This window comes from Paracoccidioides lutzii, assembly GCF_000150705.2.
Source record: "Paracoccidioides lutzii Pb01 unplaced genomic scaffold supercont2.2, whole genome shotgun sequence".
Lineage (NCBI taxonomy): Eukaryota > Fungi > Ascomycota > Eurotiomycetes > Onygenales > Ajellomycetaceae > Paracoccidioides > Paracoccidioides lutzii.
Genome location: NW_015440948.1, coordinates 1,537,651 through 1,552,255, shown reverse-complemented (window position 1 = coordinate 1,552,255; position 14,605 = coordinate 1,537,651). Strand labels below are relative to the sequence as shown.

Genomic DNA, 14,605 nt, shown 5'->3' with positions numbered 1-14,605 from the left:
TGACACCAAAATTACCTGTAAGTATACAAAAAGCTTACCAAATTATAATGATGGATAACTAAATGGGGATAAGATTATATACTCCTCATTTCCAGCAGCCACGCACTCCGATCTCAGCAAAAACAAAATGGTGTAATCCCAGAAATGAACGATGGAACCGGCCAGAGAGAAAGCAAAAGATAAATGGAAACAATATCGATCGTACCAAGCAGACAGACGCAAAACACCCCACACCCAAAAAATTAAGTAAATAAAGTAAATTAAAAAATAAAAAAAAAATATGGCAGAAAGTAATACGGCAAGGTGGTAATTAAATTCCCAAATACGCAGCTTTTCCCTACGAATTAATCAAATGGACATCAAGTCATAGGCAACGGCCGGGATAAAGAGAACAAAAGCGGACGAAAGAGAATAGGTGGAAGCGGAAAAAAGGGTGGAATAGAGAATAACTCCAGACGACTTGCAATCCGATCGGCGCTAGTTGAGTAAAAGCATAAAAGAATTGTTGTCAAGGACTTCGATTCCATTCATAAAGCAGTTGTTCCTGCGGCAGGTTTTATAAAGCTTTACGCCGTGCTCGAAGAACTAGAACCACCAACGGCCATAATATCAGATAAGGCTGACGAGCTCTGTATGGGGCTCTTCAACACCGCAAGGCTTTGTGGGGGATCCCGAGAGTCGATGATGGGACTTATTGACTCCTTTAGAGCTCTAAATTCGCTCAACTGCACCTTCAACTGATTGAGAATATCCGACATGGGGACGGCGATATCTTTCAGAGAGTTTCCGCGTTTGAAAGGCCTCATCATGTGCCGGATTGTGAGGGTATTTGCACATGTCTATAACGGGTTTCCGTTGCGTTAGTTTAGTCTATAATATCTAATAGTGATGTAAGTGGGGAAGAGTAACTCACCTCGACCCGCGTAACCTGATGTTCAATTAGACTCAACACCACCGCATCCGAAAGTTCCCCAGGGCGCTGCTTGACTGCATCAATCAGGCCCATCTCCGGCTGCCGAAGACCAATCTCTCCAAAATTTTCCAGGGCACTGCAAAATGCTTCCAAACGTAAAGCAACAGTCCACAGGCGCCAGACTAGATCCGCTTCAATACTGAGATGCTTATCTTGACCCAAGGGAATGGGAAGTGTGTCTGCCTCTTCAATCTCAGCTCGTGGAGCGTTGAGGCGTCCAGCAAGAGAGTGTGGATACATCAGGTAAACGAATTCAGGATTCTCAAGCCCCTTCAGCTTCCGCTCACCCATATCCTTTACCTCAAAGCCCTGGGTGCTTAGTTGATAAAGCTCGCGACGGATATTGTGGTTGAGATAGTCGTCAATGTAGTTGTCCTCAGAAGAATCCATAGAGCCGATCCGATCGTAATCCGCAAATGTTTCAAGATTCCGTTGAATTTCAGCAACGAAGTCGGCTGAAACGAAGATTTGCCCACCATCCGCAACTGCGGAAATGCGGGAGGCACGGTTTACCATGGGGCCAAAGTAATCCATTCGACCAGTAACAGGATCTTGTTCACAGACAGGTGTTCCCCAGTGTACTCCCATTCGCACAGACAGCCCACGGTATATGATGTTGTCATCCGAGTCATACTGTGGCCTGCAAGCAGGAGATTCCATGATCTCCGTCGGCCATTCCGCTTCAAGAAGTTGGCTTTGGCAAGTGAAGCACCAGAGTAACGCTGCGGTGGCCGTGGAGAAGGAGACCATGAACGCGTCACCTTCCGTTTTCACCTCAAATCCGCCTATCTGAGCCAACTGTCGACGGAAGAGATCATTATGGATTTGAATTGCAGAGCGCATGGCAACGGGATACGTCTCCCAAAGCGACGTGGATTTCTTAATATCAGTGAAAATGATCGCCAATTCGCCAGTAGGGGCTTCCACGCGATCCAAACGTGCTAACCTGGAGTCGCCTGGTCTGCCACGTTTCTTGATCTTGCTTGGTGTGGTGAAGAGATGTTCATCAGTTAATGGAGACAGCCCCATGGAGATACTGTGATTTCTGAGCTTGGGACGTTCACCCCGTCGTTTAAGATCACTGACACCGGCAATCATCACCATGATTTTGTTGGTAGCACCATAGGCAATGGCCAAGTCACGAAGCTTCTGAGAGGCAATCATCAAGTCTCCGTGTTCAGATCTTGCAACATCAACAACAACGTCCGGTGTAACATACTCCCACAACTCGCCTGACGCAAGGATTATCATTTCGTCCTGGGCGGTCAAAGTAACTTTCCGGGTGCTAGGAGCCGCAATAACCGCAGGCATCATTGGGTAATATCCAAAGGCCCGAGACACAGATAGCTTATCATTCAATTTTCCATTGCGGGAAACAAACCCGCCAGCTGCCCGTATACGTTCCCGTTCCGAAGCCTCAGCAGGATCGTGGTTACAAGTCAAAAACTTGAAATCTCCATTCGAATGCACAAGAACCGCTTGAGCATCCCCAACATTTGCAACAAACAACTCCATATTTTGCAGATACAGGACAGTCGCTACGCCTCCTAAATTATAGTCATCCTTCGTGAGTAGCTTGCTAGATGTTGTTGTCCCACGTTCAAAATGATGGAGCTCGCGATCATCCATGGAAGACCGTTGAGCAGCCGTAGCAATATCCTTGTTCAGTCCCAAAAAGGTCCTCCGCAGTGCATCGAGCGGGGTTTCTCCTGATGGACGAAGCTTTTTCAACTCCTCTGTAAACGATGTGGTGAAGTGCTCTTGAAGGTATTTGGCTATCCTTGATCCGCTGCTAGAAGAGGACTGGCCGTCAAATAAACCGAGAACCGTCTCCGTCTGGTTGCCTCGAAACCGAGTAACAAGCATATCAACTATTGATAGATGTTCGTTTCGCCCAAGGCTATCTGCCATACCATACGCAAGAGAGCCAGACAAAGGATGATGACGTCCGCACTCTCCTATCCTCAGTCTGGTCAGGGATAGTAGGGATAGTAAGAGTAACATCCATCAAGCCCAGGACTCTAAGATGTTTTCAAAGAGTTGAAGTTGGTCAGATCTGTGCTATTAACGGCAGGAATCCCAGAAGTATAAGAGGTATTGGGTTTGATCTCAAATCGCTTGTTGCCCGAGAAATTCAGGTATTTTAAATTGCGATTCCAATTCCAATTCCAATCGTACGGCCAGTTGGAAACATTGTATTTTAGAGAATTACTCCCCACATCTAAAATCGCAAGGCGGTTCACCTTACAGAGCTCCGCAGGAAGTACCTGGAATTTATTGCCGTTTATGTGCAATACCTTTAGACTACTCGATTCTTCAAGGTCGTCCGAGGGAAGCGCGCTCAGTTGATTTCCTGAGACATGCAGCTCCACCAAGTACTGCCACCGTCTAAGGAGACCCTGCGGAATCTCCGTCAACTCGTTATAGGACAAGTTCAAGATGCGGATCTCCACCAAAAATGCCAACTGTTGAAATACATCGTCTTCAAGACGATTGTCTGCAAGATAAAGTTGTTTCAGAGATCCCGCAAACGTAAACGATATTCTTTGCGAGAAGGTTGAATCCTTGCGCGAGGATGGGGTTTCAGTTGCACCTCGAGATGCGACAGAAGACTTCTTTACGGTCGGGTTATGGGGCATCGAGACAATTGAGCCTTTTCTATTTGATGAATTAGCAGAGGAACTTCCCACGCTCAGAAGACCACTGGAAGAATGACTCGGTCGTCTGGCTTCGAAATCCTCCAGCTTTCCAAGTTCTTCGTGACTTGGCGAAACCAGACCAGGAGTGGTTGCGGGAGTACCATTTCCATGATATTCGTTTGGAGGAATAGGAGGTGAGCCAGCGATCTTTGGAAAGGAGTCAAGGACATTGGATGACACATTCAGGGTCTCCAGTTTACAGCAGTACCACAGTTCAGAAGGGAGTTTGTTGAGATTACATTCGCGTAGGTTCAGGCACTTCAATTCTGTTAGACATCCTATCGTCGGCGGAAGAGTTGACAGGGGATTTTTCGAAATGCTGAAGTGCTCAAGTTTTCGGAGGGTTCCGATATAGGAGGAGAGAGTGACGAAATGATTCTTATTAAGAATAAGTTTAGTCAGGTTTGGAATATTGGTAAAAAGGGTATCCTTGAATTAAACAAGTTTGGCTGACGCGATGTTGAGTGAGGTGAGAGTCGGAAGTGGGCTGGTGAGATCAAACTCGGTGACTGGGCAATGGTCCAGGGCAAGAGTGCGCAGCTTCATGAAAGAGCCTGAAAATGTCGACACGCTGTTATGGCCAATCAACAACCGCTCTAGTCGTGGAAGGTGAGTGATGTTATCTATACTAGTGATGCTGTTGAATCGTGCGTCTATCTCTTTGAGATTGACAAGATCTCTGAATGTCTCACCCAGCGGGCCATGTAAGCCATTGTTAGTCACCCATAACCGTTCGAGTGTCGTAAGGCGTCCAATATCCGACAACTCGGAGATTTTGTTGAAGCTGATATCAAGATCAACGAGACTCTTCAGATTGTATAAACACTCGGGAAAAGTGCGGTAACTATTGGAAGAAATATTCAGGCTTCGTAATGCAGGGAAGTCTCCAAAATAAGCAGGCAGCGTCGAGAGGTTATTATTCGACATTTTCAGGCTGACAAGTCCCTGCAGGTTGTGTAATTCTGCGTTATCCAACTGTTCAAGCCGATTGTTGGATACGTCTAGATATGTAAGCCGCGTCGCCAAGCTTAAGCTTGCCGGAAGACGCCATGCCTCATTTCCGATATATTTTAATTCACGGAGGTTGATGCAGCTTTGAATAAAATCCTTCGGAATATCCAAGGCTAAATTTCTCGAAAGATTCAAGGATATGATCTCACTCGCCCTTTTATAGAGCGTGATGGGCAGGGTGATGAGACTGCGCCCGTGCAAGTCGACGTGGCTAAACTTTTGGTTCTCGTTGATTCCCAAGTCAGCATCCAGACTCGAATAGCCCGAAAGTTTTGTGGGAAGGAAAGTGAAACAGCAGAGGTAACTATTGTCCTCTCGACCAATATCCGCTATACGGTCAGATGGTTGATATCCAGCCTGCTCGAGCAATTTCTTTTGCATGAGAATCGGCCTCTCCCCGTAGTCCAGAGTTCTTGAAAGGTCATTCTTCCGTACGACTATATCGTAGTTATTCAGCTCATCTTGCAAGAACGACTTGCGGCCAAGCATTTCCAGTATTTCGGTCACGGTAGTGTTCAGATTAGAGGAAAGAGTTGTAAAGGTAGAGTCGATGCGAAAGATGCGGACACAGTACGGTCGCCCTTCGTCATCTACCATCGCCCCGCCATCATCAGTGAGCTCAGGAAGCCGGGACAAAATGTCATCCCCAACTTTCCTCACAGCCCAGCTCTCTGGAGCATGCCAGTCACCAGTGCTGGAGGGTTCAAAGGGATTGCGGAATTCTCTTTCCTTATGTTCAGGAAGTGGAGTTCCGGTATATATACCACCACAATCGGTAGGGGATAAAGGTTGAGGTTGTGCGACGATACCAGAGAGATTTGTCAGATCAGTATCTAACTTCCAGATCCGATCTTGTTCAAAATTATCTTGGCGGTTTTTGTCATCCTTATTTCCAGTATCATGACCAAACGGAAAACGCGGGTGGCGGAACTTGGATACCCCCTTCGCAGACTCCTTTTTGCGGTCAGACTCGACACTTTCCCACGGTTTTGTATTGGTGACACTATCAAAGCTCGAATTCCGACCACATCTAGAGGGAGACATATCTCGTTTCAAAAACCTAGATCCCTTCCCACCACCGTCGTAGGCAGATTTCGAAGATGGCATACCCCGAAGACTACTCCCGATTGGAGCTTTTGGATGGCGTCGAATCTTCGTAAAAAATGATCGCTTGTTGGATGAACCTCCAGGCGACCTTGTCCCTTGAGATTCTTGCCCACTACCGCCCTGCAAACTAGGCGAAGGACTGATCGAGCGGGCTCCTAGAGCGGTGGGGATAGTTGGAGAGAGGGTGCCCTCTCTTACTTTACTATACACTTGTTTGTGGTTGTCATGGTCAGAAGATCTGCAAATGTGTTGCGAGTTAGACCCTGGGTCTGATGGCTTCTCTTCTTTACTCCGAGCATGCCGATGTCTGTGGAAAGGAAGACGAGAATCCTTCTTTGAGTCACGCTCCCCATCTGTCATGGAACCAAAGCGTTCAATATCCGGGTCTCCTGGAACTGGATACACAGGTGCATCTCCATAGTTTGGTATATCCTACAATCCCACATTAGCATAAAAGTTCCAGTATAATTCCAAGATGAAATGACGAGAATATAATGAAAATGTCACTGAGGGGTGCTAATTAGAAATAGAGAGCTAAAAATGGTAGAGAAAGGATGGGCAAACCAAATAATGAAAGGAGAGAGGGTTATAGAGCTAGGGATTAATAATATGCAGTTTCAACAAGTCGTGAAGTTTTATCCAGATACCTTCAGAAGACTTTACGAAGGAAGCAATTTGAGAACATGAAACGGCAGGAAACGCATATAGACTTCCCTTAAGGGAAGTTCCGATTAACAAAGGAACTTTTCGTGCCATATTACATTGATCTTTTGATACATCCAAGGGGTAACATCACTGGAAGGTAGAGGAGTGCGTGGTCGGGAACCACGACCAAAAGGTAAAAAACGCTCTGGGGGGTGCAAAGATGAGTCGAATTATTTCTTTCACGGACCTTTGATTGACTGCCGGATGACGTAGGAATCCGGTTTGACAGACTCCGCTCCGGGAGGGCCGAATCTGACGCGCTGCCATGCTCATCCCCAAAGAAACCGCGCAGGCGTTTGTGGAATCGTCCACCGCTGCCTTTCGATCCTTGACTACTAACAGTAGTGGCGCTAGCAACGGACGGTCTGCGATGTTCGTCATGGACGGGTTCTGGGGAATTACTGGGATCGGTTCGGGCAGCCTCTAGCTGAAATTGGGGGGAGGTTTCCTCCGCATCAGAACCATCGTTAAAGAAGGTTCCCCGAGTCGCCGTCGTTTTTAACGACGCGGGTGGTGTCCATGATGGCGACCGCTTCCGAGCATTTGTGCTTGAGTATTGGAGGAACATTTGCGAGACTGATGGGTCATCCGATGCGCCAAGAATCGCAAGGGCTTTCTTATGGTTTCCAAAGCTGGTAGTCGGGACCTCTGTTGGGGATACGTCGGGGGAATGCGGCCTACAGGGGGCGTTACTATTACTCTTAGAGGACGACGCGTGTCTGGATGTCGAGTTCAGCCTTCTGGAAAAGAAAACACAAAAAAAAAAAAAAAAAAAAAAAAAAAGTATAAAACGTTTGCGCAACAGCGTTTCCCCACATTTTCAACAAAATGAAGGCCTCCAATGTGCCCAAACAGGACCTAACAATTCATCACGAAGCAAAACTGCTTCTTCAAAAACGAAATCAAACATACCTGTCATCCTGATCCGAAATCTCCCTGGCTCTACTGGGACGACGGGTTTCCCTTTCCAAGCCATGACCGTGTGATATCAGCAACGCATCAGGGGACCGCCAGAGGAGAGAACTTGGCATTTCCGAACCACGCCTTAAGTTCCTATCTTTATCCCGCTGTCGCCTTGCCATGCTGCCGCAAATCTAAGTTTCTGGCCGCTCCAAGGAGATCAAAAGCCCCGGTGGGGGAGGATGGGGGAAATGGAGAGCTGGACGGGGGGTTGAAGCTTTCGCCTCTCACACTCTCAGACGACGCGAGTGGATGTGATTCATCCGGCCGTTATTCAGCGTAGATGTTGGATTGGACAAGGTGGGTGGCGGGTGGAATTAAGAAGTGGAAAGGACTTGGACGGCGGATGTAGGGGAGATATGATTGTGAAGTGCCACGAAGCTCGGGGTCAGATATGAACTCTGTGAGCAGCTCAAATCCCGGGTTGGGAGACGTGGATACGAAAGGCTAGGAAAGGCTACGAAGGTGAAACCAACTGGCTCATTGGCTCCAAACGTAATCCGTTGGCCACGGGATATACACAGCGACGAGACAGAGATGGCGAGAGGAAGAGTAGACGGTATCCCAAAGCTAAACCATTTCAGAAACTGCAGTGTGCATATATATCCGGACATACGGGGACAAAGGAAGGACAACGGGGTAAGAGCTAGGCGAGGGGACGTGGGTGAGGCGGACAAAGAGGCTAAAATAAGGAGCTATGCTTCATCCGTTCCTACGACGGAAGATACTCCCAGGCAGCATAAAGCATCCAGGTATGTTGGGGAATGGGAGGTGGTGTTTAAAGCGTAATATTCGACGACTGACAGTTGACTTATCATTCGGGATAGAATAGAGCGAAGCATCCAAGCATCCCAAGCCCGAAAAGCACGTCCAAGATCCGTCCAAACAGCGAAACAACGCCGTACGGCAGCTGCTGACTAACAAAGGCCCGGTCGGCCTGTCCCGAAGCAGCGCTAGACCCACGTGTTTGCTTAGTCAAGGCTGTGTCAGCGCACGGGACTCTCTCACTAACTTAACTACTAATTCTGAGAGTATATGAACCTATATGCAGTAGATGTGAGGGTTCATAAGCCTGAATCGCAACCCAGCAAGCAGGTATACAATCTCAGACCAGACACAATCCCCCAAGAGCCACAGACACCTCTCCGACTCCAACTGTTGCATTCACGCCGGCAGTTGTCTGGGATGTAACGCTGGGACCATGAGCTAAAGTTCCCTGCCGGTCGACTAACAGTAGCGTGACCGCAACCTCAATTCCCCACTTATTAATGTCAAACCCGAGAGAGGAGATGCCGACCGTCAGCTCCGGACTTTAACTCGCGGCGACAATGTTCCCGCCGAAGCCCAGGTGTATTTGGCCGTATATCGGGGGTAGGGATCGAATGCTACAGGTCCCCTCTAGCTGTAGCACTGCAATGCTCATCACCAAGAAAGGGGGATTCGAAAGAATTATACATATATTCAGACGCAGGAGCCACTCTGACATCATTATTCCCTTGGAGATTTGTGTGGGAAAGCCACCCGAGGAAACTTATTTGGTATCCACTCTTCTATACAAAGGAAGACCGTTTGTTTGACGCAGACGCATGTCGATCTTAAAACATATATTGGGATGTGTCAGTAACCACCACATGTGTAGCTAGTTGCATTGGAATTGAAAATCGATTGAAGTTGACAAGTCAACTCCCCATTCTATAACATAAAGGCATCAAAAGCAAGGCGGAAGCAAGGCGGAAGGAAGGCGGAAGGAAGGCGGTCTGTCACCAATTCATGATGTTTCATGTCTCGTGTATACTTGTTCACCCTCTCCGCGTACCCACATTTAAATTTCTCCACCTATTTCCTACCCAAGTCACCCAGTCGTTAGTCGCATAAAAGAGGTAGAGCACAATCAACCAGCCCTTTTCTCTAGCCCCCTTGTTGCCAGACGTGCTTACGCCACCCCGCATCTTTACCCATCCATCTACCCCTGAACCTTCAACTTTTCCAGCTTCTCCTCAACATCATCTGGCTTCTTCCCATCCACCTTCGCATCAGCAGCAGCAGCAACATCACCACTCCTCGCCGCATCACTACCAGGGTATCTGCTCCCCTTATCTTTGGGCTTCTTCTTTTTCTTCTCTGGTTCAGGTGGCGGCGGATATGCCTTCTTCTCGATCTCTTGCCACTCCGGGTTGGCCAGGAAAGCCGCTTGGACAGGTGCAAGAAGGTTGTTGAGCGCGGTTGTTACGGCGGCTTTGAGGAGTTGGGGTGTTAACTGTTGTTAATTAGCATTAGCATTCAGCATTGGGGGAAAAATAAATACAGCTTAAAAGATATGATAGAAATGAAATAAAAAGAAAAAGAATAGGCAAAGGAAAAGAGAAATCCTACCGTGTCATCCCGATAATCCCTCTTAACCTCCTCAATATCCCTGTAAACAAGATTCCCCCCTTCCTCCTCCCTCCTCTCCACCACAAACCTCCCCTTCCTATCCTCCCTCTCCAACGCCGACACAGGAAACAACACATACTCCACAAAGCTAATAATCCCATTCCCCTCCGTCTCCCTCGGCACGGCATACGCCTTCTTAAGCTTCTTCTTAACCACCTCAGCCGTATCTAAAATATCAATCTTCGAATCCGGATCGGACGCCGACATCTTCCCCCCCGCCAACCCAGGAACCATAGGATTCATCAAATGCGCCCGCTCCTTATAGCCAATCCGCGGCAACGTATCCAGCGCCAACGCAAAGATCTTCCGCTGATCAACCCCGCCAAATTGCGCATCGACATCCAAATGCTCCTCATCCAACGCCTGCATGAGCGGATATATGAGCCCTGACAACGGCGCATTGTCAACCTGCTTCACAACCTCCGCACCGGCCTTTTTCGCATCGTGCTCCGTCACCACGCTGCTGAGTCTGAATAGGTCCATGGTGTATCGGGAGGAGAGCTGGTAGTCACTGCCCAGGACGAATTCGAGTTTCTCGATGGGGACATGGATGGCTTCGAGGAGGGCGGTGATTACATAGCGGTAGTATTCGGCGCGGTAATTGACGAGGTCAATGGGTGCTTTGAGGTTGTCGAGGAAGCCGTGGATGTCTGCTAGGAGGATTTTGACGTGGCAGCCTGCTTGGAGGAAGTGGGCGAGTTTGACGATTGGGCAGAAGTAGCCGCAGTGTGGCCTGCCGGTTGTTGCGGTGCCTATGTGGGAATTTTTGCATTGTGAGAGGGTTATGGGTTTAGTGTGTCTGTTTGGCTAAAGTATTTATATATGTAGTTTGCAGTGTATATATATTTTTCTTTGCATGGGGCGATTGTGCTGGGGGAAACGAAATATATTCTTTTGCGAGACAGACTCACCGAAGTACACCTTCAATGGTCTGTTCTGTCGCACAATAACATCTTCGATAATCTCCGGTTTGAGAACCTCTTGGAGATTCTGATAGATCAGGGCGATCTTCTCCTGGGGTGTTAATTCTGTGGTCATCTTGAGTTGAAGAGGGGCATCGGAGGAGACTGAGTTTGAGCAGCGATGGTTTTTTTTTTTTTTTTTTTTTTAAACATATGGTCATGACGCGGGGAAGTCAAAGTTGAAAGGCGGCGTCTTGACATACACGTGACTGGCGGCAGATTGATGAGTTAGGGGTGATAGGAGCAATTGTAGAACAACTCGAGAACAAATTCCATTTTTTTGGACGTTAATGTAAAAAGGGTTTCCAAAGATTTTCTGTTCCTGGCATGGTTTCAGTTCAGGCGACTTTGTGACGGGGTAATGAAAATATATACAACTATTCTTCCACGGTCGTCTTCCCGCGTCCGAAATCCCTTGCCCTGAACATGAAAAATGTTCGCATTCAGTTAACACAGGTAAGTAAAGAGAAAGAAAAAGAAAAATGGAATTTCTCCAGCTCATACTCATTTCAACACCATCGCATACCTGAATCTCTCCACTTTCGGATGTTAATATAATATCATCTTGTCAAAAAGGTGTTTCTTTATGGATATGTTTTTTTAGGGTTTATGAGTTCGCTAACTACCCTCGCACGCCGGCAGAAGACAAGTAACTATGAACTAACCTATGCATGTTATCGGTCCAGATTAACTCCCGCCCTTTGCATTATTTTCCGATTTTTATGCATTCCATAATTTCCAACCCAGTCTGGAACCTTATGACATGTAGTGCGGGCGCGGGCCATTCGCACGAAACTTTCAACAGATACTGGTTTGATCATGCATAAAACGGGCACATTTGGCTACCGGGATTTCCTGTTAATATTTTCTTTTTTAATACAAAAACTAAACCCATTTTTCCCTGCGGGATTCGTAGTTTTGCGATGCATCCCTAATCTCATCCCACTGACGATGTTATCAACTATGAAATCCAAAAAATATGTGGCTGGTCAACTGACTGTGGCTGTGGGATAACATACATACATAGCCTCCCAGTCTCAGCTGGCACGGAAATGCCTTTTATTGGACAGCCGAGCGGATACACGTGACCAAGCGGTAGAAGAGTCGACCTCAGGATGGCTGGATTTTACCTCGGCCGGGTCGAAACCTCTACTGCTGAGATCATACTAACCATATGACATTAATATAAGATTACTTTTCTTGCTCATAACTAGTATAAAAAATATGATTAATACTTTTCATTACTTTACCTTTTATGACTATTTTCATCTGATGAACATTGTAGTAGAATGATAGTATAAAATTCTTTTATCAACAATTTCTTATGTTTTAAGCATGAAATATACTTTGAAATTTAAAAATGAAATATAAAGTTTTTAATGCAGAGTTATTTGCAATTCAAAAGACTTACTTCTCTGTTAACTAATAAAATTATCACTCAAGAACTCAATATTAAAAATATTTGAATATTTTTAAATAGTCTAATAGTATTATAAAATTTTAAATATGAGATTTAAAATTATCAAATAAATATTAAATTGATTTAGAAAATAGAATTCAGAAAATAGAATAAAATTAAAATAAAAATAAAAATAATTAAATTTATTATTTAAAGTATTTATATATATATTATAGAAAAAAAAATTAATAATAAAAAACTATATTAAAATTTAAAAAAATTTAAAAAATTATATTTTTATTTTATATTAATAATAAAATTAATAAATTATATTTTATTAAATAAATAAAGTTTAAAAAATAATTAATATATAAAATAAAAAATAAAATTAAAATAAAAAGTTTTTATTAAAAATTTTTTCTTTTATATAAATAAAATTTAAATATTATTTTAATAAATTTTTTAAATAATAATAATTATAAAAAATTAAAAAAATTATTTTATAAATTAATTAAATATATTTTTCTTTTTAAATATTAAATATTATTTTATTTTTTAAAATTTTATTAATTTTTTAAATTTTAAATTTTTTTAATTTTAAATTTTTTTAATTTATTTTAATTTATAATTTTTATAATTTTTATAATTTTTTTATTTTTTTTTTAAAATTAAAAATATATAAATTTATTTTTTATTATATATTTATTTAAAATATTATTTTATTTTAAGATAAAATTTTATAATTATATATATTTAAAATTATTTATATTTAAATTATTTTTTATATAAATAATTTACTTATTTTTTAAATTTTAATTTTATTTTATTAATTTTTTAATAAATTTAATATTTTATAAAAATAAATAAATAATAAAAAATAATAATAAAATTAAATTCTTCTAATTACTTATCTATTATTTTATTATTGAAATAAATAAATAATAAATATTAATTTTATAAAATAGAGTTATTTATTTTTATATTTATAAGAATAATATATTAAAATTAATTAAATATTATAAAGCTTAATATTATTTATATATTATAATTATAAAAAATTAATTTAATTATTAGTTTTTATTTTAATATATATATAAATTTAATAAATATATTTTTATTATTTAAATTAAATTTTATTTAATAATAATAATAATAATAATACATTTAAGCATAATTAATTAAACATATTTTATTAAATAAATTAAAGATCTAATTTAAATAACCTACTTTTTAAAAAGTTGTTTAATAAAACTATCATTAAGAGATATTTTATCATATAACTAGCAGTTAAAGTAAACTTGATTAATAAAGTTAAGATTACAGTTGAGCCTGATTTGTAGCGAGACCCACTGTTTCAAAATCAAGATCATCGCTTGATAACCCCATGCAATGACATGACCAGCCTAGCTGACTGACTAGTTAGGCGACATTCAGACAGAATAACTCACAAGTCGTCACCTTCACCGCCCTAACACCATGTAGGGGTAATTCGATGAGGGATTAGAAAGGGGTCAGGGGTCTGAGAAATATGATGGATCGCTTTACCTTTTAACAGCATACGGAGATGTGCGTGTAGCTGGCTACATAGTCAACTGATCTTTGCCCATTGCTCGCAACTCGAGACGCTGAATAAGAAGACATGTCGACTTCTGTCGATGCCTGAGCCTGATAGAGGGCGGGCAGCGATCAGGTGGGAGGAAAAAGTTTGAGCTCCATAAATTCGACCTAGCTGGGAGTGCGGAGAGCGAATATCGAAATATCCGCCCCACCCATCTTGGACCTGCCCACCGAAAACGTCACTAACCGAGAAACAGTGTGGCACAGGAAGAACATTGAAAATTGGGATTTTGCCATCGTGAGACTGCGATTGCTGTCTATCGCGTCCATTAATGAGAGACATCTCCATCTACATGCTTGCCAGCGACGAACATTTGAGAGATAATTTTTGCAAGGAAATTGCCTGTTTTTATCTATCTATCTATCTATTTATTTATTTATTTATATTTTATATTTATATTTATATTTATATTTATATATTTTTTTTAATTTTTTTTTTTAAAAAAGAATCGGGAACTCTGCAGGGCGGGCTGCGGAGAAAAGCAAAGAAAAAAGTGCCGTTTCAACTATTTGCTAACGTGAGAGAGGTCAAAAACATGGAGGTTGGGGGGAACGATACCTGTTGGCAGGGATCCAAGGGAACAAGCCGATGGGGTTGGTTGGTTGGTGGCGTCGTTGCTCCCTTGGAAGTTGCGTCGACCCTACGATTGGGCGCAGCGTTGGCCTAGGGTAAGACGGGGGGGGAGACGGGGGGGGAGACGTTCGACATGAAGAACACTGACAACTTGAACCCTCCAGA

General features: G+C 43.2%; 4 protein-coding genes across 4 annotated transcripts; 1 reads left to right on the top strand and 3 right to left on the bottom strand.

Annotated features, from left to right (window-relative positions):
- Positions 1–566: 566 nt before the first annotated feature.
- PAAG_01142 (adenylate cyclase) lies at positions 567–7,577 on the bottom strand (the record flags this gene model as incomplete). The annotated part of the gene is made up of 6 exons (XM_015844249.1): positions 567–839; positions 914–2,926; positions 3,043–4,050; positions 4,114–6,222; positions 6,683–7,214; positions 7,408–7,577. The coding sequence occupies 6 exons, from the start codon at positions 7,575–7,577 to the stop codon at positions 567–569; spliced, it is 6,105 nt and encodes a 2,034-aa protein (XP_015701030.1).
- A 415-nt stretch (positions 7,578–7,992) lies between these two features.
- On the top strand, positions 7,993–8,376 carry PAAG_11215 (hypothetical protein; the record flags this gene model as incomplete). The annotated part of the gene is made up of 2 exons (XM_015846905.1): positions 7,993–8,207; positions 8,283–8,376. 2 exons carry the CDS (start codon positions 7,993–7,995, stop codon positions 8,374–8,376), a joined length of 309 nt encoding a protein of 102 aa, XP_015703512.1.
- Positions 8,377–9,418: 1,042 nt separating this feature from the next.
- On the bottom strand, positions 9,419–10,926 carry PAAG_01141 (tyrosyl-tRNA synthetase; the record flags this gene model as incomplete). The annotated part of the gene is made up of 3 exons (XM_002797236.2): positions 9,419–9,712; positions 9,829–10,640; positions 10,800–10,926. 3 exons carry the CDS (start codon positions 10,924–10,926, stop codon positions 9,419–9,421), a joined length of 1,233 nt encoding a protein of 410 aa, XP_002797282.1.
- A 2,911-nt stretch (positions 10,927–13,837) lies between these two features.
- Positions 13,838–14,149, bottom strand: PAAG_01140 (hypothetical protein; the record flags this gene model as incomplete). Its single annotated transcript, XM_015844248.1, has 1 exon — positions 13,838–14,149. One exon carries the CDS (start codon positions 14,147–14,149, stop codon positions 13,838–13,840), a length of 312 nt encoding a protein of 103 aa, XP_015701029.1.
- Between the last annotated feature and the right edge of the window lie 456 nt (positions 14,150–14,605).